Source organism: Tursiops truncatus, chromosome 12 (genome assembly GCF_011762595.2).
Source record: "Tursiops truncatus isolate mTurTru1 chromosome 12, mTurTru1.mat.Y, whole genome shotgun sequence".
NCBI classification, from domain to species: domain Eukaryota; kingdom Metazoa; phylum Chordata; class Mammalia; order Artiodactyla; family Delphinidae; genus Tursiops; species Tursiops truncatus.
In genome coordinates this window covers 40,249,158-40,273,767 of record NC_047045.1, presented here as the reverse complement: position 1 = coordinate 40,273,767, position 24,610 = coordinate 40,249,158, and the positions used below count along the sequence as shown (strand labels likewise).

The following is a 24,610-nucleotide window of genomic DNA, read 5'->3' as shown; positions in this document are numbered from 1 at the left end:
ATCAACCACTCAGTAAAAGGAGGCACATCACAGCTTTAAGAGAGGTAAAACCCCTGAGTGATATTCCTAGAATTTCAATAGATCCTAGGGAATCTAAAGATGAACTGTAGTAGGACTATGATTTGGCAGTTTGTAATAAAAAGACAGATATAATTCCTGGGATGCGAGTGGGCAAATGCACTACTGGCCTTTGGAGCACACACAGGAGGGCAGATCTACACCCCTCTTATCCAGACACTTGCATGAAGTCTACTCCACGAAGCAGAGGGGCCAAGGCAAAAATCCAAAGAATTCAGAGGCAGATCAGAGTGGAGAGAAAGAAACGGAAAGCTGTGCAACTATCCACATTCTCTATTTATTTTTTTAAGGAGAAAAAAACAGTTTATTAACACATGCATCGAGCCTACATATGGGAGAACTCAGCAATGAGTAACTCAAAGGGGTGGTCTGAACTTGAGCTTATATATAGCATCTTGACAAGGGACCTCTGGGACAACATTAAACGCACCACATTCTCTATTAAAGTGGTCTAAGAATCTTGAAAATGTTTTGTGCCGAGAGGAGCGACCTCTTGTGGATCCAGTGAAGTGAGAAAGAAAACCAGAGCTCTCAGCTGTGCACAGAATCACTCTCCTGCACTGCCCTCTGGTGGGCGGTTCACCATCGACCTTCACATCAAATTTTTAAGAAGTAACTTTTCCAGAAAGGCCTTATTTCTACTTGGTTTTATTTCCATCTTGTTAAATAAATCAGCTCTATAATTATGTATATTATTAAGCTTTATTATATTTAATATTATGCTTCAAAATGCATTTCAGCATTTTGGGGCTTAAAAATTGCCCTGAAATATCTTTTCTTTAAATTCTTACTCCACTGCTGATTTTTTCTAATTTTTTTATTTTGAAGATTTTCAAACCCACAGTAAAATGAACAGAATAGTACAATGAAAACCCGTATACCACTCACCTAGATTCACCAATTGTTAATGTTTTGCTACATTTGTTTTCTCCCTCCTTCCTTCTTGAGATAAGCATTTTTCCCTTTTGAACCACGTGAAAAACCAGTTGCAGGTATTGTAATACACCATCCCTAAAAACCTCAACTTAGGGGATTCCCTGGTGGCGCAGTGGTTGAGAGTCTGCCTGCCAATGCAGGGGACACGGGTTCGAGCCCTGGTCTGGGAGGATCCCACGTGCCGCGGAGCAACTGGGCCCGTGAGCCACAACTACTGAGCCTGCGCTCTAGAGCTCGTGAGCCACAACTACTGAGCCTGTGCGTCTGGAGCCTGTGCTCCGCAACAAGAGGCCGTGACAGTGAGGGGCCCATGCACCGTGATGAAGAGTGGCCCCTGCTCGCCACAACTGGAGAAAGCCCTCGCACAGAAATGAAGACCCAACACAGCCAAAAATAATAAATAAATTAATTAATTTTTTAAAAAAAGCTGACGCAGCCACAGATAAAATAAAAATAAATTTTAAAAAAACCAAAAAAACCTCAACTTGTATTTCCTAAAAACAAGGACATACTCCCACATAATCATAATACCACTGATACAATATTACCTATATACAATCCACCAAATTTCCCCAAATAGCTGGCTTAAAAAACAAAACGGAATTCAATCAAGGATCCTGCATTGCATCCGGTTACCAGGTCTTTTTTATTTATTTTATTTTTGGTTGCGTTGGGTCTTTGTTGCTGCACGTGGGCTTTCTCTAGTTGCTGCGAGCGGGGTCTACTCTTCGTTGCAGTGCGTGGGCTTCTCATTGCGGTGTTTTCTCTTGCTGCGGCGCACAGGCTCTAGGCACACGGGCTTCAGTAGTTGTGGCTTGCAGGCTCAGTAGTTGTGGCTCGCAGGCTCTAGAGTGCAGGCTCAGTAGCTGTGGCACATGGGCTTAGTTGCTCCACGGCATGTGGGATCTTCCCAGACCAGGGCTCGAACCCGTGTCCCCTGTATCAGCAGGTGGATTCTTAACCACTGTGCCACCAGGGAAGTCCCAGGTCTTTTATTAAAAATGTCTTTTAAACTAGAACAGTCCCTCTGCCTTTACTTTCAAAGACTGTCTTTCAGAACATTTTTTAAAGTTCACATTTTTAACACCAATTTTCCTGGTTCCCTATTGACATCATTCACTTGGCCATTTATCAGTGAATGTCTCATGCTCCAGGCACTGGGCTAGACACCTAAGGGCAAAGATAAATTGAAGATAGATTCTGGGCATAGAACTTGCTAATGGATTAAATTGGAAAAGAAGGAGTAATCAATCCAATTACTTTTGCTTGATGAGCAACTAGCTACATGGTGGTGCCACTTACGGATGTAGGCTTGACTGGAGAAGAAGCAGGTTTGAAGGAAAAACAAGATTTCCGTTTACAACATTCCCAAAGGGATCAAGTGGGAACTGAGTCTGGAGCTCAGAGGAGAGATCTCAGAGGGTGTCATCAGCACATAAATGGCATTTAAAGTGAAGTCATGGGACTGGATTAACCTCCTTGGGAGAGTAAAGATAGAGACAGAGCCAAAAAAAAACCCCACAAAAAACAAAACAAAAAAACCCCTAGCCTGAGGCAATCTAAATAAAATTATTTAGAAGCTGAATATGGAGAAGGAACCTGCTGGGAAGACTGAGAGGAAGGGCAGCTGGAGTCATCAAAGCTAAGGGAGATGATCTGGAAAAGAAGGGAGCAGTCACTGCCACATCAAATGATGCTGAGAGGTCAAGAAAGATGAGGACAGAGAAGTGTCCAGGGGGTCTGACAATAAGAGCTTGTGAGTGGCTGTTCCAGAGGCAAGGGGCAGTCTCCGTGAAGTGGGGGCAAAATCCACAGCAGAGCTGGGTGGAGAGCAAATGGGTAGCCTTCTGGGTAAAGACAGAGGAGTGAACACCTCTGTTCCTCCCAGAAGCCTTGCAAAAATCATAATAAAGTTTTTTATGGTCATTTGTTTTAGACATAAGCCCCAAGGGCAAAAGAAAAAATGACGTAGCAGCAAAAAAAATCATTTGAAACTGAAAAGCATGCCCAAGAGAGCTGTGGGAAGTCAAGAAGCAATCTAATTTATACTACAGAATCTCCAAAGGCACGGAAATCTGTGGCATCTTTTATCTCTGGAGGTAGGAGTGTAAAATTTCAGAAAACTGAAGGTAAAAAGGAGCTAGCACAGCTTCTAAAGAGGGAAAAAAAGGCTTCAAACTAAAGATCAAGAATAGTGAAACACTGGGACTTCCCTGGTGGTTCAGTGGTTAAGAATCCGCCTGCCAATGCAGGAGACATGGGTTCGAGCCCTGGTCCAGGAAGATCCCACATGCCGTGGAGCAAATAAGCCTGTGCGCCACAACTACTGAGCCTGCGAGGCACAACTGCTGAGCCCACGTGCCACACTACTGAAGCCCGCATGCCTAGAGCCCATGCTCTGCAACAAGAGAAGCCACTGCAATAAGCCTGTGCACTGCAACGAAGAGTAGCCCCCGCTTGCCGCAACTAGAGAAAGCCCACACACAGCAACAAAGACCCAACATGGCCATAAATAAATAAATGAATGAATGAACACTAGAAAGTCTCCACAGCAACACTGAAGGTGGAAGACAGGGACATAATGCCTTCAAATTTTTAAGGGAAAATTAATTTCAATCTTTAATTCAACATTAAACCTATCAATCAAACCTGAGGGTAGGATAAGGACATTTTCAGAAATGTATGGGCTCAAAAAACTTCCTGTCCATGAACCCTTTTGAAACAGGAGGGAAGGGGGTAGGGCACAATCTTTAAAAGAATGACATAGCTCGAGGACATGACATAAACTGATTAGAACCAAATAGGTCCAGGATGGCAGATGTCAACTTCCACTAGACTTGAGCCTCAGTATACATTGCATTGCATACATGTGCATTGTAACACATCAGCAAGCTAAATGACACACCAAGCACCATGACAGTTCCAAGACCGACCATAAAGGTCAAAAAGTGGGTGGTGGCCCAATTCCTGGAAATGCCCTCCCCTTCCCCAAAATAGCTGAAACACTCCTCCCACTCATTAGCCTAAGAAATTATCCACCCCTAAACTGACAACCCTGTACCCTGGTGCCTCTCTTGCCTTCTGAGATGGCCCACACTCTGTCTGTGGAGTGTGTTTCTCTCTAAATAAATCCACTTCTTACCTATTAATCTGTCTCTCCCTGAATTCTTTCTGCGATGAGACATCAAGAACCTGAGCTTCATTAAGACCTGAGACCAGGGTGTAATCTCAGTTAAAAGACTGTGGGTTCAAGTCCCAACCTGGGTTTTGGCTGGATTCGAGTCCCAGCCTCTGGGTTGAAGTCCCAATCTGAGTCACACAAGTTTCACTTTCTCATGAAGCAACTGAAGGAGGTGCTCCACCAAAATGAGGGCATAAATCAAGAAAGAAAAAAATACAGGCTCTGGAAAAGTCAGGAGATCATCACAAGAGAGGTTGCTGAATGATGGTCAAGGGAGATCCAGGATGGCGGCTGTGCTGGAGGCCTTGGGAGCAACCAGTCCAGATTTGAGCCACTGCTTCAAGAAGATGAAGCCAGTAAGAATACCTAACATATGTGAACGTGCTGAGAAGAGACTTACATATCTAGAAAGTTGGGGTTAAATTCATTGTAAATTCTTAGTAATAACTAGAGATTGTAGGAAGAAGGAAAGGTCATCTCAAGTACTGGCAGTCTGAAATTCAAATGGTGAAGGTGAAAAAGGAGGTAAATAAAATGCCCAAAAGCAACCGGGAAGGAAAAGGGAGCAGTAATTGGAGTGTACAAGACTTCCATAAATCAGGCACACATCAGCTAGACTGCCTGAATGCATGCATAGACGCGGATGAGATGAATCGACTCCGCGGGGGAGAACATCTGTGTATGTTAGTAGATTTGTTGGGGGGTGGCGGTTTGGCAAGAACTGGGGTGGAAAATTAGGATACCAAAAAAAGCTACCTTAAAATGCCTATTAAGATAGAAGATGATCTGAGCTGGCTCTCTTCTGAAAGTTAAGTATCAAGAAAAAGCTTAAAATTTCAATATGTAGCTTTAACAGTGGTGACTTGGTTTAAAGATGAATGTCTTTCTAAAATATATACCTGAACTCCAAATGGAATACAATAGGTAATCCACTTAACAGGAAATTCGGTATCTACTAACATTATCATCTCCTTTGATAATGACAGGCTAATTAATCACTCACTTTTCAGCTGAGGGAAGAAAAATCAGCCTCCTTGAAAGAGGAGACATTTTAGGTTGTCTGACAGCTTCAATTAATACTAAACTTCACTTGAACTTTCAGAATAAAGGTATTATTTTTAAAGATCATCACGAAGTTACTTCTCACAATCTTTAACAATCTTGCAGGCCTGCCACCTCTGATTCCTGCAATCCCACAACGGGTAACACAGTCCAGAAAGGGAAAGGAGCCTCTGATAGAGAGGGATGTCGCCAAGCTCACTCTTCACAGCTTCAGGGCTTTACTGATGGGCAAGTGTCAAATCACCTCTAGAAACAAGTGGAAACTTTGTCACCTCCAATCACATCTTCTAAATCTGCTATCATCACTTTGATTCTCTCTCCAGTTTATATCATTTGGTTCCCAGTTCCACAGTCCCTTAGTGAACCACATCCTATGCTGTCCTCTCCTATCCCCTAATTCCCAAATCAAGACTAATAATCAAGGGCTAATTAAATAAGCTACATTCCTCATGAAGTGGTTCTTACTTATTTTATTCTGTTTCATGTGATGGGGTAGGGAGGAGGGAGGAGCTTCCTTAAATCTTTTTAGAACCAGGCAGGAATTAAATAAACACAAAGATACAAACATACACACTAACAATTCTGAGCTAGCAAAAGTAAAAATTATCTTAACAACTTCACTCCCACAAAACACATGCAGACACAAAAATCTGCCACAGTTCCGTTCAGCTACCAATTTTAAAGTTAACTGCTTTGTGTTCATTTCTTTGTTATGAAATGGTCACTTATTGCAATGGTAAGACCCCTAGGGCATCATGTATTAAAGGCTAGAAACTGGAAATCATCTAAGGTAAACTGCAGTTTTTTTCCAGGATAACTTCAGATTGCTAATCACCTGTGGGCAACTCCTAGTTGCACTGGGATGTATGAGCATCAGGGCAGGATCTGGCCTTAGTTTATCTGTAGGCCTGGGTCACATGAGCCAAAGGACAAGATGAAGGTGCTGAGTGACAGAACAGGTAAAGCTCTGGAGGAAGGAGAACCTTCCCAAGAACAGAACTGTATTTCCTGCATGCTATCTAGCAACCCATCTCCCTTTCCTCTCCAAACAGTCCTCAAAATCCACCTCTAAACACAAGGTGACAATGCCAACATGAACCTCACCTCGGGGCAATTCTACCGACTTTCCCTTCTAAATGAAGGCTCAGTATAAGAGGCACCCTATCTTGCTCACTGTCTCTTTTGTTCCTCAATGTGTCCCCTAACTCCTTCACAACCAATTAATACCCCCCCATCAACCAAAACAAGAATGCCCATTTCTTTCATACACGTGTCGACAATGACTTTGGTCAATCTTTCCAATCTTTGCCATTCTGACAAGTGAAAATGGGAATCTATTTTCACATTATTACTTTAATTATTAGCAAGTTGAACATCATTTCATATTCATACTTTTCCGGCAAATCACCTATTCAGGTCCTTGTCCTTTTTGTCAGGTGTTTCATTTTTCAGTTTTATAAAAAAAAAAATTTGTATATAAGAATATACTGCTTTATCTATTGTTCAGGCTACTAATACTTTTTCCACAGTCTTTTGACTATTTTTCTACTTAGATTTACAGTTTTAAATGCTTTATATTAGAAAAGAAAAAAATTAAGTCAATGATCTAAATTTGTACCTTATGAAGCTAAAAAAAATGAACTGATCAACCCAAAATCTATAAGAGGAAGAGGCTTATCTATAAGCCTAAGAGCAAAAATTGATTAAACAGAAAACAAACAATAGAGAAAATTAACCAAGTCAAAAGTTGGTTCTTTCAAAAGAGTAATAAAATTGATAAATGCCTAGCAAGGTGGATCCAAAAAAATGATAAAGAACACAAAACACCAATGTCAGGAATGAAAGGAGCTTCGCTATAAATCCTATAGAGATCAAAAGGTTAATAAGGAAACATTATGAACAACTTGATGCCAGTAAATTCAACAACTAAGATGAAATGGAAAATTTTACTGAAAAACACAACTTATCAGGAGTGATTCAAGACCCACTGAAACTCTGCATAGCTCTATACCTACTATAAAAAATGATTATCAAAATTTGCCCAACAAAGCAACTTCAAGTCCAAATGCTTTCAGTAGTAAATTCTAGCAAACTTATAAAAAATCGAACAGGAAGGGGATCAAGATGGCAGAATAGGAGGATGCAGAGCTCACCTCTCCCCATGAACACACCAAAAATATATCTACATGTGGAACAATTCTCACTGAAAGCAAACTGGAGACTGGCAGAAAGACTCATACAGCCAAGACTCTAAGAGCGAGCACATGGTGTCAAGTAGGAAGGGAAGAGAAGCAATCAGTTTGGGACCTGGGCCCCTGAGAGGGGACACAGAAGAGGAGGGGGGTTACATGGCCTTGGAGATATCCTCCCCAGGGGGTGAGTAGTTCGAACCACATATTGGGCACCCCAGCCCTGGGGTCAGACACCAGGAAGACAAGTCCTCTTAACTGGTTTGAAAACCAGTGGGACTGACAGCAGGGCTGTAAAAACCTAGACTTCACTTGTGAAGAGCACACACATGCTCGCTTACTCCTGAAACAAGGCAGAGGAAGCAGATTGAAACTGACCAGGATTCTGGCCAGCTTCCCATGACCCTGCGCCGGCCTGAGATAAGCACTGGCGCCAGACTCTCTTGCTCTATGGAACACTAGGGTAAAGCTTGCTGCAACTGAGGAGAGCGTACAACTCTGGGGGACATCACCAGCTTGGACCAGCAGGACATCTGAATGGGGCAAGGGCAGCCATTCCTGGTGCTCAGGGAGGCAAAAGATTGGAAGCAATATGGAACTCTGACTGGTGTGCTGAGACTGCCCTAGCGCACCCTGGCCTACAGCAGGCACCACTCTGGCCCCTCTTCTCCAGCACTGCTCCCCTCTGCGGTGAAGGTGCCAAAGCTGGGAGGGGGGAGAGCACACACTTAGAGGCAACAGAACCAGCTCAGACCTGACCCTCCAGCAACTTGGGATCTGACCCCGCCGATAGGGTGGTGTAGGCCAATGAGCAAAGAGAAGCCCTGGTTCACACTTGGCTATGGTTCCAACCCCTCCAATCCCAGGGCCACCTCTTACCAAGGTGATAGCTACCAGCACACCACGGGGGAAGACATGACTCATGCTCACAACAGATCTAGCTCTCCCACCAAAGCCACTGGGTACATGCAGACTGTAAAGGGACACTCCCACAAGAGGACACCATTCAATACCAGGCTAGGTAACTATTTCACCTAATTTCACAGGGCAGAGAAAGTTAAGTGACATGAGAAGACAGAGGAATTTCTTTCAAATAAAAAAATGAGGAAAAAAACACAAAAAACAACTAAAGAAACACAGATAAGTAATTTACCAGACAAAGAGTTCAAACCATTAGTAATAAGAATGCTAACTGAACTAGGGAAAAGAATAGATGAACAAACTGAGAATTTTAACAAGGAACTAAATATAAAAAGAGAACCAGTCAGAACAAAAGAATATGATAACTGAAAAACACTAAAAGGAATTAACAGCAGACTAGATGATGCAGAAGGATGCATAAATGATCTGGAATACAGTATAATGCAAATCACCCAATCTAGGAAGTAAAAACAAAAGCAAATTTAAAAAATGAAAACAGTTTAAGGAACCTCTGAAACAACATCAAGTGTACAAATATTCACATTATAGAGGTGCCAGAGGAAAAGAGAGAAAGGGGTCAAAAATGTATTTGAGGGACTTCCCTGGTGGTCCAGTGGTAAAGAATCCACTTTACAATGCAGGGGACACGGGTCTGATCCCTGGTCAGGGAACTAAGATCCCACATGTGGCGGGGCACTAAGCCCATGCACAACTACTGAGCTGGCACACCTCAACTAGAGAGGCTGCGTGCCACAAACTACAGAGCCCATGTGCTCTGGAACCTGCACACCACAACTACAGAGCTGACACACCCTGGAGCCTGCGTGTCACAACTAGAGAAGAGAAAACCCACATGCCACAACTAGAGAGAAGCCCATGTGCTGCAAAGAGCCCGCATGCCACAATGAAAGATCCGACATGCCTCAACAAAGATCCCACATGCTGCAACTAAGACCCAATGCAGCTAAAAATAAATTAAAAAAAATAAATAATAAATAAATCTTTTTTAAAAAATGTATTTGATGAAATTGACTGAAAATTTCTTGAACTTGAAGAAGAAACAGATATACAGGCACAGGAATCACAGAGTCCCCAAAAAGATGAAGCCAAAGAGACCCACACCAAGACATATCACAATTAAAATGGCGAAAGTTAAAGAAAAAAGAATTCTAAAGGTAGCAAGAGAAAAACAAGGAGTCACACACAAAGGAAATCTGATGATTATCAGCTGATTTTCCTGCATAAACTTTGCAGGCCACAGGGAGTTGCATTATATATTTAAAATGCTGAAAAGGAAAAACCTGTAACTGAGGATACTCTACCCAGCAAGATTATCATCCAGCATTGAAGGAGAGATAAAGAACTTCTTAGGCAAGCAAAAACTAAAACAGTTCATCAATACTAAACCTACCCTAAATAAAAATGTTAAAGGGTCTTCTCTAAGTGGAAAAGAAAAGGCTACAACAAGTAAGAATCTATAAGAAAGGAAAAACTCACAATAGGAAAGAAATATACAGTAAAGACTGTGGATCAATCACTTAAATAAGCTAGTATAAAGATTAAAAGACAAAAAAAATTGTGAAATCAACTATAACTACAACATTTAAGGGATAAATATGAAGCTATAAAAACATGACATCAAAACACAAAACGTGGGGAGGAGAGTAAAAAAATATAGACCTTTAGAATGTGTTTGAACTTAAATGACTACCAGTTTAAAACAAGTAGATATAGTCAATATGTCAACATATATGAACCGCATGGTAACCACAAATCAAAAACCTACAATAGATACACAAAAAGGATCAAGAAACACAAGCATACCACTAAAGAAATTATCAAACCACAAGGGAAGTAACTAAAAGAAAAAAAGAAGAGAGAAGAACTACAAAAACAACCAGAAACGAGTAACAAAATGGCAGTAAGTACAAACCTATCAATAATCACTTTAAATGTCAATGGACTGTACTTCTCTGGTGGCGCAGTGGTTAAGAATCCGCCTGCCAAGGCAGGGGACCCGGGTTCGAGCCCTGGTCTGGGAAGATCCCACATGCTGCAGAGCAACTAAGCCCAAGCGCCACAGCTACTGAGCCTGCGCTCTACAGCCTGCGAGCCACAACTACTGAGCCTGTGTGCCACAACTACTGAAGCCTGTGCACCTAGAGCCTGTGCTCCACAACAAGAGAAGCCACCTCATTGAGAAGCCCATACACTGCAATGAAGAGTAGCCCCCATTCACCGCAACTAGCAACAAAGACCCAACACAACCAAAAATTTAAAAAAAAAAAGTCAGTGGACTAAATGCTCCAATTAAAAGACACAGGGTGCCTGATCAGATTAAAAAACAAGACCCATCCATATGAGGCCCACAAGAGACTCACTTCAGAGCTAAAGAAACACACAGATTGAAAATGAACAGCTGGAAAAATATTTCATGCAAATGAAAACAAGAAAGGTAGGGTAGTAATACTCATATCAGACAAAATAGACTTTGAAACAGAGCCTATAACAAAAGACGAAAGAAGGGCATTATATAACGATAAAGGGATCAACACAAGGGAGGATATAACATTCATTAACATATTCACCTAATATAGGAGCACTTAAATATATAAAGCAAATATTAACAGACATAAAAGGAGAAATTGACAATATACTAGTTGTAGGGGTCTTTAACACACCACTTACATCAATGGACAGATCATCAGACAAAAAAATCAATAAGGAAACAGTAGTCTTAAATGACACATTAGACCATTTGAAATTAATAGATATCCACAGGAATTTTCATCCAAAACTAGCAAAATACAGTCTTTTCAAGTGCACATGGAACATTCTCCAGGACAGACACATTCTAGGCCACAAAACAAGTCTCAACAAATTTAAGTGGACAAAAATTATATCAAGCATTTTTTCCAGACACAAGAGTAGGAAAGTAGAAATGACGTACATAAAGAAAAACGGGAAAAACATAAACACGTGGAGACTAAACAACCTGCTACTAAAAAACCAATGAGTCAATGAGTCTATGAAGAAATCAAAGAGGAAATCAGAAAGTACCCCGAGACAAATGAAAATAAAAACACAACTTTCCAAGATCTACAGCACACAGCAAAAGCAGTCCTAAGAGGGAAGTTTACAGCAATACAGGTCTACCTAAGAAACAAGAAAACTCTCAAATAAACAACCTAACTTACCATCTAAAGGAATAAGGGCAAAAAGAACAAAGCTCAAAGTCAGCAGAAAGAAAGAAATAATAAAGATCAGAGATGAAATAGAGACAAAGGAAAAAAAAGAAGATCAATGAAAACAAGAGCTGTTTCTTTGAAAAGATAAACAGAATTGATAAGCCTTCAGCCAGGCTCATCAAGAAAAAAAAACAACACAGGACCCAAACAAACAAAATTAGAAATGAAAGATGAGAAATAACAACCGATATCACAGAGATACAAAAAATCTTAGGAGAATACTACTACAAACATTTATATGTTAACAACTTGGACAGCCTAGAAGAAATGGTTAAATTTCTAAAAATGTACACTCTTCCAAGACTGAATCAGGAACAAACAGGCAATCTGAAAAGACGGATCACAGTAGTGAAAATGAATTTGTAATAAAAGAAAAACCTCCAAGGAGACAAAAGTCCAGGGCTGGATGGCTTTACAAGGGAATTCTACCAAACATATAAAGAGCTAATACCTAGCATTCTCAAATGATTCAAAAAATTTAAGAGAACAGGGCTTCCCTGGTGGCGCAGCGGTTGAGAGTCCGCCTGCCGATGCAGGCGACATGGGTTCATGCCCCGGTCTGGGAAGATCCCACATGCCGCGGAGCGGCTGGGCCCGTGAGCCATGGCCGCTGAGCCTGCGCGTCCAGAGCCTGTGCTCCGCAACGGGAGAGGCCCGCATACTGCAAAAAAAAAAAAAAAAAAAAATATAAGAGAACAGAATACTCCCAAATTCATTCTATGATACTGAAATCAGACAACAACACTACAAGAAAAAAAGAAAAGAAAAGAAGATTACAGGCTAATATGTCGGATGAATATAGATGCAAAACTCCTCAACAAAATACCGAATTCAACAATACATAAAGAGGATCAGACACATGATCAGGTGAAATTTATTCCAGGGATGCAAGGTGGTTCAATATCCATAAATCAATGTGATACATCACATTAACAAAACAAAAGGATAAAAATCACCTGATCATCTCAATAGATGCAAAAAAAGCACCTGACAAAATTCAACACCTTTTCATGGTAATAACTCTAATCAAAGTTCATATAGATGGAACATATCTCAACATAGAAAAGCAATTTATGACAAACCCACAGCTAACATCATACTCACAGTGAAAAGCTGAAATTTTTCCTCTAAGATCAGGAACAAGACAAAGATGCCCACTCTTGCCACATAGTATTGGAAGTCCTAGCCACAGCAATTATACAAGAAAAATAAATAAAAGGCATCCAAATTGGAAGGGAGAAAGTAAAACTGTCACTATTTGCAGATGACATGATACTATATATAGAAAACCCTAACATCTCCACCAAAAAACTATTAGAAATAATAAATGAATTCAGTAAAGTTGCAGGACACAAGATTAATACACAGAAATCTGTTACTTTTCTATACACTAATAATTATCTATCAGAAAGAGAAAGCAAGAAAACAACCTCGTTTAAATTCACATCAAAAAATAAAATACTTAGGGTTAAATAAACTTAACCAAGGAGGTGAAAGACCTATACTCTCAAAACTATAAATATTGATGAAGGAAATCAAAGATAATACAAAGTAATGGAAAGGTATCTTATATTCATGGACTGGAAGAATATTGTTAAAGTGACCATACTACTGAAAGCAATCTACAGATTTAACGCAATCCTTATCAAAATACCCATGACATTTGTCACAGAACTAGAACAAATAATTCTAAAATTTATATGGAACCACAAAAGACCCCAAATTGCCAAAGCAATCATGAGAAAAAAGAACAAAGCTGGAGGTATCAGTTGCCCTAACTTCAGACTATACTACAAAGCTACAATAATCAAAACAGACACATGGATCAATGGAACAGAGAGCCCAGGAATAAACCCATGCACTTACGGTCAATTGATCTATGACAAAGGAGGCAAGAGTATAAAATGAAGAAAAGATAGTTTCTTCAATAAAGGGTGCTGGGAAAACTAGACAGCTACATGAAAAAGAATGAAATTAGAACATTTTCTCAAACCACATACAATAATAAACTCAAAATGGATTCTCAACCTATATATAAGACCAGAGACCATAAAACTCCTAGAAGAAAACACAGGCAGCAATATTTTTTTGGATGTATCCTAAGGCAAAGGAAACAAAAGCAAAAATAAACAAATGGAACCTAATTAAACTTAAAAGCTTTTCACAGCAAAGGAAACTATCAATGAAATGAAAAGACAACCTATTGAATAGAAGGAAATATCTGCCAATGATATGACTGATAAGGGGTTAATATCCAAAATATACAAACAGCTCATACAACTCAATATTAAAAAAACAAACAGCCTGACTAGAAATGGGCAAAAGACCTGAATAGACATTTTTCCAAAGAAGATTTACAGACAGCCAACAGGCACATGAAAAGATGCCAATCATGAGAGAAATGCAAATCAAAACCACAATGAGATATCATCACCTCATACCTGTAAGAATGGCTATCATCAAAAAGAACACAAATTGGTGAGGATGTGGAGAAAAAGGAACCCTCTTACACTGTTGGTGGGAATGTAAATTGGTGCAGCTACTATGGAAAACAGTTTGGAGGTTCCTCAGAAAACTAAAAATAGAACTACCATATGACCCAGTAATTCCACTCCTGGGTATATATCTGAAGAAAACAAAAACACTAATTTGAAAAGATAATGCACCCCTATGTTCACAGCAGCATTATTTACAATAGCCAAGATACAGAAGCAACCTAAGTGTCCATCAACAAATGAATAAAGATGTGGGGTGTGTGTGTGTGTGTGTGTAAAGTGGAATTTACTCAGCCATAAAAAAGAATGAAATTGTGCCATTTGCAACAACATGGATGCACCTGGAGGGTATTATGCTTAGTGAAGTAAGTCAGACAGAGAAAGACAAACACTATATGTTATCACTTATATGTAGAATCTAAAAAATAAGACAAACGAATGAATATAACAAAACAGACTCAGATATAGAGAACAGACTAGTGGTTACCAGTGGGGAGAGGAAAGGGGGGAGGGGCGAGATAGTGGTAGGGAATTAAGAAGTACAAACTAGTATATATAAAATAAATAGGCCACAAGGATATATTGTATAGTACAGGGAATATAGCCAATATTTTATAACTTTAAATGGAATATAATCTATAAAAATATAGAATAACTATGTTGTACACCTGAAACTAATAAAACATTGTAAATCGACTATACCAATCTTACACAACCACTTTCAGAGAACTGAAGAAAGGAACACTTCAACTCATTTTACGATGCCAGAGTTACCATGACACCAAAATCAGACAAAGATGTTAAAGAAAATGATAAATCAAAAGCTTGACCATAAAGGTTAAAATCCTTAACAAATTATTAACAAATTATTAGCAAATAGAGTCTAGCAATATATGAAGACAATAACACAACATGACCAAGTGATATATACCAAAAAACAAAAACAAAAAAACCCTCAAGGGTTCTTTTTTTTAACATTTGAAAATGAATTAATGTAATCCACCATACTAAGCAAAGAAAGGAAATGCCATATACAGATGCAGAAAAAACATGTAACAAATTTCAGCATCTATTCATGATTTTAAAAAAAAAGACCTCCTCCTGTTTGGGAAAAGCATCTTAGGAACTTGGAAACAAGCATTTTTTAGAAGACTGCTACTCTAATCTACAGATCCTGGACTTCACCTGCAACATTTCCAGCCTCCAGCTAACCCTGCTCACAATCTGAATCGGCTCTTGCCAATCTATCCTGTTTATCCTGAATTCAGTGGTTTTTGTATACTGACAGACTCCTTGGTTTGTCTCAAGTCTGAAGTCAAGGGCAGATTCTGTCAGCAACCAAGGACCTCTGTTCAGTCCTGAATGGTGGGTTTTTCCTCCAATAGCAGGGCTTGTCCCTATACTTGTGCTCCTAAGTATATAGTTATATAGTTAACCCCCCACCCCGATTGTCTCTAATTGTTGAATATACTGTGCAGTGTTAAATACATTGCACCCTTAAAGCTGTCTGTTTCTTTATCTTTATTTCAAAAATCTGAACATACGGCCAGCATATACTTGAGCTCATTGTTGGTGAAATTTAAATGTCAACAAAATAGTATACTCATTAAAAAAAATTTTTTAATAAAATTTAAAAAAACCTCTCAGCAAACTAGTAATGGAAAGAAATCTTCCTCAACCTGATAAAGGGCAGCTATGAAAATCTACAGCTAACATCACACTTAATGGTGAAAGACTGAATACTTTCCCTCCAAGATCAGGAACAAAACAAGAAAATGTCTGCTTTCACCACTTCTATTCAACTTTGTACTAGAAGTCCTAGCCAGGGTCGTAACACAAGAAAAAAATAAATAAAAAGCATGCAGACTGGGAAGGAAGAAGTGTTCCTCTTCCTAAATGATAGAAATATTCATGTAGAAAATGCTAAGGAAATGACAAAAAAGCTACTAGAATAAGTGAGTGTGATGAGAAAAAACACTATTTTGAGTTGCTGCCTAGGCATTTTACAGTGTTCTACTCTGCTCATACCAACAGTGCGGACATTTAGATAAACACCAAGCTTCGGAGTCCTGCCATAAATTCCTGCTTTGCTTTTCCCAGGGCACCTTTTAAAACAGTCACTTAGAGCTAAGCCCTCAAAAAGTTAGTGACCTCTACCCCAACCACCTTAAACGTACTAGGTGCTTGCTACCCTGCTTTCTATCTCCTGTTTGCTTGTGAACTGAGATGGAGGACTGCCCTTCCCCTGGTTCATTGTGCCTCCCCACACATTTCTGAGATATATAAGTAATAAATTTTGTGACTCTACTTCCTTTGTGTGGATGTATTCGAACTACGCCTTCAATCAAAACAAGCTCATGGTTTCACGTCCCCAAAGTGAGAACTCAGATACTGAGGGAGCTACCTGCCAAACCCCTGTGGATAGCTTGTGCCCCCTAATTCAGCAAGTCATAATCTGCATATTCTTAATTCAATACACCAGCTCCAGCTTCTCAACACAGTGAGTTTAGCAAGGTTTCAGGATATAAGATCAATATATAAAAATCAATTTCTATATACTAGCAATGATCAATTGTTAAATCAAATTTAAAATTCCATTTGCAGTAGTATAAAAGTTCATAAAATACTTAGGAATAGGTTTTTTAAAGACATAAAATTTCTACACTGAAAACTACAACATATTGTTGAGAAAAAGTAAAGACCTATTAAATGGAGAACTACACCATGGATTGAAAGATTCAATATTATCAAGATTCAGTTCTCCCCAAATTTGATCTATAGATTCAATGAAATCCAAATCACAATCCCAACAGGCTTTTTATTATAAATTGATAAGCTGATTGTAAAACTCATATGGAAATGCATAGGATCTAGAATAGGCAAAACAACTTTGGAAAAAAATAAAGTTGGAAAACTTACACTTCCTGATCTCAACACTAATTATAAAACCATAATAAGCAAGAGAAGGTGGAAATGCCATAAAGAAGAACAAATGGATCAATGGAACAAAATAGAGAGTTTAGGAATCAGTTCACATTTCTTCAACTAATTTTTCACAAGAATACCAAAAAATTCAATAAAATAAAGGATAATTTTTTCAACAAATGAGGCTGGAGAATTGATGTATGGAAAAAAGTGAACCTCAATCCCTGTGGTTGCCAGCCTCCAAGAACCCTTAAAGACTCTCATCTCTTGGTATTCATGCCCTTGTATAGTCCCCTACCACAGAACAGGGCTGGTCTGCATGAACAATAGGATATTGCAGAAATGATGGCGTGTGACATCTGAGGCTAGGTTACAAAAGACATTGCAGCTTTGCCCTTGTTTCTCTTGGATCATTCTTTCTGGACAAATCCAGCTACCACATCATAAGGACACTCAAGGAGTCCTATGGAAATGTCCATTAGGTGAGGAACTGAAGCCTCTTGTCAACAACCAGCTCAACTGCCAAGCATGTGAGTCAGCCATATTGGAAGTAAATCCTCCAGCCCAGTCTAGAGGACTGTAGCCCACCTGACATCTGCAACTTCATGAGATCCTGAGTAAGAAGCTCTCAGCTAAGTCACACTCAGATTCCCAATCTACTGAAATTGTGAAATACGAAATGTTTAAAGCCATTAAGTTTGGAGGTAATTTGTTCCACAATAGATAAGCAATGCAATCCCTGCATCACACCATACACAAAATTAATTTAATATGAAACACACCCCTAAAAGTAAAGTTAAAAGTATAAATCTTTTAGAGGAAACACAGGAAAATATCTTTGTGCTCAGGGAGTAGGCAAAGGTTTCTTACATAGGACACAGAAAACAATAACTATGAAAGAAAAAAACTGATAAATTATACTTCATTGAAATTAAAAACTTCTGTTCATCAAAAGATTGCTAACACAATGTGTATATATGTATATAAAATTATATATGTATACATAAAATCATCACATTGCACACCTTAAATATCTTACAATTTTGTTTGTCAATTATACCTCAATAAAGTTGAAAAAAGATCATTAATAAAATGTATAGGCAAGCTGCTGACTGAAAGAAAATATTCACAATACATATATCATGAAGGACTTGATTCCATAATATATAAAGAACTCCTACAAATCAATAATAAAAAGGCAAACAGTCTAATTTTTTAAAGTGGGCAAAAGACTTGAACAGACACTTCAAAAAGGAAGATATAAAAATGGCCAATAAGTACATGAAATGATGCTCAACATCACTAGTCATTAGGGGAATGCAAATTAAAACCATAATAAGATGCCATTATACACCGCTAGAATAACTAAAACTAAAAAGACTGACAACACTAAATGCTGTCAGTGATATGGAGCAATGGAGACTTTTATACCTTGCTGCTGGGAGTGTGAAATGGTGCAACCACCTAACATCAACCCTATGACCAGCAATTTCATTAAGAGGTATTTACCCAGAGAAGTGAAAACATATGTCTACAAATATAACTGTTCAAGAATGTTCACAGCTGGCTTATTAACAACAGTCTAAATGTGGAAACAGTCTAAGTCAATAGGGAAAACGTATAAACAAACTGTGGAATATGTATACAATGGACAACTATTCAATAATAAGAAGAGGAGCTTCCCTGGTGGCGCAGTGGTTGAGAGTCCACCTGCCGATGCAGGGGACACGGGTTTGTGCCCCAGTCCAGGAAGATCCCACATGCCACGGAGCGACTGGGCCCGTGAGCCATAGCCGCTGAGCCTGCGCGTCCGGAGCCTGTGCTCCGCAACGGGAGAGGCCACAACAGTGAGAGGCCCACGTACCGCAAAAAATAAATAAATAATAATAAGAAGAAGAAACAAACTACTGATACACACAACAACATGGATGAACCTCAAAGACATTATGCTGAGCAAAAGCCACTAGACTTGAGTGTGTACTGTACAATTCCATTCATATAAAATTCTTGAACAGGCATATCTAATCTAACATTTTAAAAACAGAATATCAGTTGCCAGGACGGGAAAGGCAGTTGACTGGATAGGGACACAAGGGAACTTTCCACAGCAACATAAGCGTGTGGTTAACACATGTATACTTCTGTCCGAATTCTATAGCTTAGATTTGTGCATTTTGATTTACATAAATTTTAAAGAAAAAGAACCATATAAAATAATAAGTTGTGGGTGGGAAGTGGAACAAGTTACAGATAATAGAGGGTGACAGAATGTTGGTAATTTTGGAGCTGGGTGATGGCTAGATGGGAGTTTATTATACCATTCTGTTTACTTTGAATTTGCTTGAAATTTCCATAACAAAGCTAAAAACAGAAAGCCAAAGACATAAACCATAAACCCAATGTTTAGCTGATTCATCTGAAATACAATTACTCTGTCAAATTGCTGTAAAAGTTTCTAATCACTCTCAATTTCTATACGCAATTTGTTGCCATCCAGTTACAAACCATCTATGCCTGGCACCAGCTGCCAGCCCACACTATTCAACAGCACTGTCCTAACCTGTTTTGCCTCATTTTTCTTCTTCACCAAATAATAACAGGAAGAGCAACAACATTTGCCCCTTAGAAGTTTTATGAGGATTAAATAATAAAGTATGTAGAGTGCTTTGACCAGTGCCTGGCATACAACTCTTCCAAAAGCATTAGCTATTAGTCTCATTAATACAACCTGCTACCATTTTTTTTTAAATTCCTAGGATCTATTTAGTTGCCAGTAACTAAAAAGGCAACTAAGAGATACAGAGTTTACTCTCCTCAGAATGGGAGCCACTGAAGGGTTCTGAGCAGAAAAGCCCTATAATATGAATTGTGCTTTAGAAAGAACACTTGCATCTCAGCCAGTCCTCATGAATGTTCAGCTTATTAATGGGCTGAAATTTCTGTGTTTTAAATATAGTATGTATATTTCTACCTAGGGATATTTATCAGCACTTGTACAGAAAGCAGAAGGTTTTGTTTCAAAATGATACTTCTGTAGAGCTCTCCTCAGAGGACAACTGAATATATTTGCAAATACAGTATATTAGGTAATTTCATCTGCTGGTCTGGATCTAATCAAATGAAATTGTCACCAAAACTAATTTAGGGTCAACAGTGTTTCTACACTAATGATGACCTGAGGCAGACAAGCTATTAGGACCCTGTTATAACCGAGAAACTGTTAGGATAAGTACCTTCTTATACTCTTCTATCTAGTAGAGAAAACCCAAGTTCCACTGACTGTGCCTTATAAGACACTCTATAGCACAAGGAAGAGTATTGTGCAGGTTTCCAGCACATGCAATCTTGTTACCATAAAGTGTAATTTAAACACAGACCCTAATACCACTGTTACCCCAATTTAAAAAAGTATACTTTATTTTCCAACCACACAAATGACAAAGTACGTATTTCTATAAACACCATTCCCTAAATTTTAGGGAACTAGTAACCTAAACATAAAAACGAATCTGCTTACTCTACTAGCAACTATTTTCATGGCAATTTGAAGTAATAAAACAAAATAAAATGTGTTGGAAAAAAGTCAAGTGAAAAGCAAAATAATGTTACCCCAACAAAATCAACTGTCTTTAAACAGAATAAGTTTTTCTTTCCTTTCAAATAAAGAGAACCAAAAATGTCAGCAATAAAAGCGCACGTAATTAACATAAATCACAGCGATGCTATGCCATGGAATAAGAAAACAGACAAGTTACCGATTCACAGGTCAAAAACATTCTCCATACCCCTGCCTGTATTGTAACCAGTGAACTGTAGAACTCTAAGACTTTCTGAAAGTTGCAAAGAATTCAGTAACTCGTATAAAACCTCATTAACAATTACTGAGATATCACAAACACCTGTTGCCAGTGTGTTCCGACCGTGGCTTTTAAGTGGAAATGTTTACGTGCAAAAGCCCTGGGTGCGATAACTGGGCGAAGCCCCCTCGGGCATATTCCCCGCCGCTGGGATTAGGGAACTGGGAAAATGGGGGGGCTGGGGGGGTAAATGCTGCCTCTGCCCCACACCTACTCGGCCGCCATCCTCCCGCCCGCGCTCCACTGCGCAGGGTACTCACAGCTCTAGTCTCGTACAGGACCAGTTTCTGAACCGAGCTGATAATGGGGGCGGCGGCCGCAGGCATGGCCCGAGCTAGTGGGGGCCCCCAAGGCAGGGCCCCAGGCCGCGGCCCAGGTTGTGGCAGCCTCTGTCCTCTACGCCAGGAGACACGAAGAGAAGACGTCTCAGACCCTTCACCCCAGCTTCAGCCGAGAAAAACACCGCCTGGTCGACAAATATATAGACGACCGGCTAACACGCTTAAGTGTTTCCGGATCCTACGCTCCACCTCCAGGCAAGCCCAGCCCCAGGCACGGAGGGGGCGGGGCTGGAGGGTGCACCATAGAGAGGTCGTGTAGAGGTTCCCAGAACCTGCGTACTGCCGAGGGAGGAAGCAAAGAGCGCCATCTTTGGTACTGGCAAGAGAAAAAATGGGCGGCGAAAGGAGCTGCTGGTTTAGTCAAATCTCTCGTTTATCTGGTCCTTCTCTTTAGAAAAGTAGATCTTTTGGGATTGCTTCTTTTGAAGGGGTTCTCCGAGTTGCAGATAGATCCATTTCCAAGTTGGTCTGTTTTTCCCCGCCTACTTCTGCGTTCTTGGAAACCTAACAATGTTCTTTCACTGAGTGTGTTTTCCCCGCCGCCCTCGCTCTCTTTGTTGTCTATTTTATCCTTAGGAGAGTCAACAAAACCCACATTGTCCAGAGGGTGTGTGGTTCAAGCAATTTTTTTTGAATCATCTAAAGTTGGAAATTACCAACTTTGCCACATACTTGTGCACGAGGTTAACCATCTGTAAATTCTGAAAATGAGCTGCCGAGTGTAATGCAGTGCAGTGTAGCACTGGCTTTGTAGTTCTGCGTTAAAATAAGGTTTCTTAAAAAAATAAAAATAAAAAAATAATGTTTCTTCCTTTGGATGTGCGTGAACATAAATAGACAATGCATGTACCCTCTTTGATCATCACTTTCCATTTTTGTGAAAAGGAGTGTATTATAATTATGAATACAAAATTAGGTACAAAAGTGAATATTGAAAATGAGAAAATAAATCACAGCCCCACCTCCCGAGGCCCCGCCCCCCGAGAGGTTTTGCGCTCTTCTCAGCTCTGGGTTCTCTTGGCAACCGCTCAGCAGATCTCTTGGCAACCGCTCCACAGAGAGTCCCGGGAGGCGGCTACGGCCTGCTGGTGGGGTCCGCTGGGGTCCGCTGCGGCCAGGTAAGTAGGAGTAGGAGTCCACCGCTCGGATGCATTTTGGTGTCGCACGAATGGAATTCCACCTCCTGCGCGGACCCCAGACCAGTTCCTTTTCTTGCAAAACTAAACTTCGGGATCTCCGGAAATTCCACTTTTTAAACCCACTTCCCTTTTCAAGTATCAATGTCTTCATTTCACAGATACTTACTGAGCACCTACTGTGAGATGTAAGATGTACTCTAGTGACAGCTAACCCAGCCTAGGTAGAAGTGCTAGGTTTCCCAGGAGATGGGCCCCCTGTTAACCGCAGACACCACTGCTAGAGGATTTTTCAACTGCTATAAGTGTAAGGAAACTTTAAAATTTAAAATCCATAATGTAGCATTAGGGATTATATTGTAAATTCAAAATTAAGAAATTACAAATTTTTAAAATTAACATTTAATTATTTATTATTTTACATTTTCTTTCATAGTTTGGGACCCTTTTTATTAAGAACTAGAGGGGCTTCCCTGGTGGCGCAGTGGTTGAGAGTCCGCCTGCCGACGCAGGGGACGCGGTTTCGTGCCCCGGTCTGGGAAAATCCCACATGCTGCGGACCGGCTGGGCCCGTGAGCCATGGCCGCTGGGCCTGCGCGTCCTGAGCCTGTGCTCCGCAACAGGAGAGGCCACAACAGTGAGAGGCCCGCGTACCGCAAAAAAAAAGAATAAAAAAAAGAACTAGAAAGATGGCCATGTCAGTTCTGGCATTTTGCATTGACTTAGATCTTTTAACTGGGAAAAATATTTAGTTCTGTTCCACTTCATAATGGAAACCAACTCTTCTGAACGTGAGTTAAGTATTTGCACAATGTTTTTATTTAGGATAACAACTCGAAATAACTGTAGAACTCTGGTATTCCAATATTTAGTTTTCAATTATTATGTTATAGTATAATTAAGCACTTTCATTCGAACCTGGTCTTAGTTTTGTTCACCCAGAAGGAGATCCTGAGACAAAATTTGAGGACAAATCGTTTACATGGGCAATAATCTAGCGAACAACAGCAGGAAAGGGAAAGAAGCTAATGAAGGGAATATTATCAAGCAAATTTCTCTGTGGGCTGAATTCACTGGGGAATGCTTGGATGTCTGTCCCAGTTATTCCTTGTAAGGGAAAAGGGAGCTGGGGTATTTATTCACCAACTCCCATCAGTTATTGGTTGACGGCTGCTATGGCAGAACATTAATTCCCTGTAACTTCTTGTCTGCCCTGTGCTCAGGCAGAATAAGTGCTGGCAGCTAGAAAGAGTCCTTAGACAAAGAGTCCTTAGACAAAGAATCACACACGCCAGCCCTTGGAAGTTGGGCTGGCCATCCCTGGAAAAGGCACATATCACGTGGATAGGGGCAGGGCACTAATAACATCTGCTACGTTCCTCTCTTTGTGCCACTCATAGTCACTCCCCTCCCCACACATTAAATTTCCAGCACCTTGTCACTGGTTCTTCAAGGCGGTGTGTGGTCCCAGTTTCTAAAAGAAAAGGAAGATAGATCCATTTATCAAAAATACAGATATCTCCCTGCCCCCAATTATGCAGCAGCAACTACCTCCACCTGCCAGTGCAATAACTCCTTATACAAGGGTGTGACTCATTGGGGATCACCATATATCATGTTTGTTACACCACTCTCATAGCCCCATTCACATGCTTCTTCCCCAGAGCTCTTTTTTCTCTTATCATCCAGTCTTGCTCCTTCCAGTCCCTGCACCAAGCCATTCAGCACCGTTCTCCAAATTGAGGACCTAGGAATACTGCTTAAAGCCCTACCCACCAGGAGGATTTCCCCTAATCACCATCTCTCAGGGCTGCACCTGAAATGGGACTAAAGTCTGAAAGCATTCCGTTTACAGCTTGCACCAATATATCGTGATTCATCCATGATTTTTTTTTTCATTTTTTTATCAGCTGTTCCCAGGGAATTCCATATGAGGTATGAGCCAAGGGACATTGGTGAACCAGAGATAGGTAACATGGGGGTGTCTAGGCTGCTTGCTTATGAAATGTATTTGGCCTGATCCCAGTGCTCCATTTTTCTCATTCCGTGGATTACTGCTGTGCCTGCCCAACTTGAGGACTTGATTGTCTGACATACCCAGCTCACGATGGGCACTTGCGTGTGACGTCCCATGGCCAGGCATTCTAAGATTCCAAAAGGTATCCTACCCAGCACAGCTACCTCTAGCATCGTGGGATCTGGCCAGGTATATGGCCCATGAAGCAAGGCCTCGGCACCGTA

The 24,610-nt window shown here is 40.2% G+C and overlaps 2 protein-coding genes across 8 annotated transcripts in view; one reads left to right on the top strand and one right to left on the bottom strand.

The window, feature by feature from the left end:
* FIG4 (FIG4 phosphoinositide 5-phosphatase) overlaps window positions 1-21,407 on the bottom strand; it is a 130,595-nt gene extending 109,188 nt beyond the window's left edge. For 3 of the 7 annotated variants that reach the window (XM_019929568.3, XM_073789497.1, XM_019929569.3), the window contains exon 1: window positions 21,153-21,406. In XM_019929568.3, the coding sequence (XP_019785127.1) occupies window positions 21,153-21,218 (66 nt within the window). In that variant the 5' untranslated portion in view covers window positions 21,219-21,406. Of the gene's footprint in view, window positions 1-21,152 lie in introns of all 7 variants that reach the window. The other 4 variants (XM_019929572.3, XM_073789498.1, XM_019929570.3 and 1 more) reach the window with 3 other exon arrangements.
* An 854-nt stretch (window positions 21,408-22,261) lies between these two features.
* The window catches only part of AK9 (adenylate kinase 9), a 125,413-nt gene continuing 123,064 nt past the window's right edge, over window positions 22,262-24,610 (top strand). Inside the window, exon 1 of the mRNA XM_019929566.3 lies at window positions 22,262-22,351. The gene's annotated coding sequence lies outside the window, so the exon portion shown is untranslated. The remainder of the gene's footprint in view (window positions 22,352-24,610) is intronic.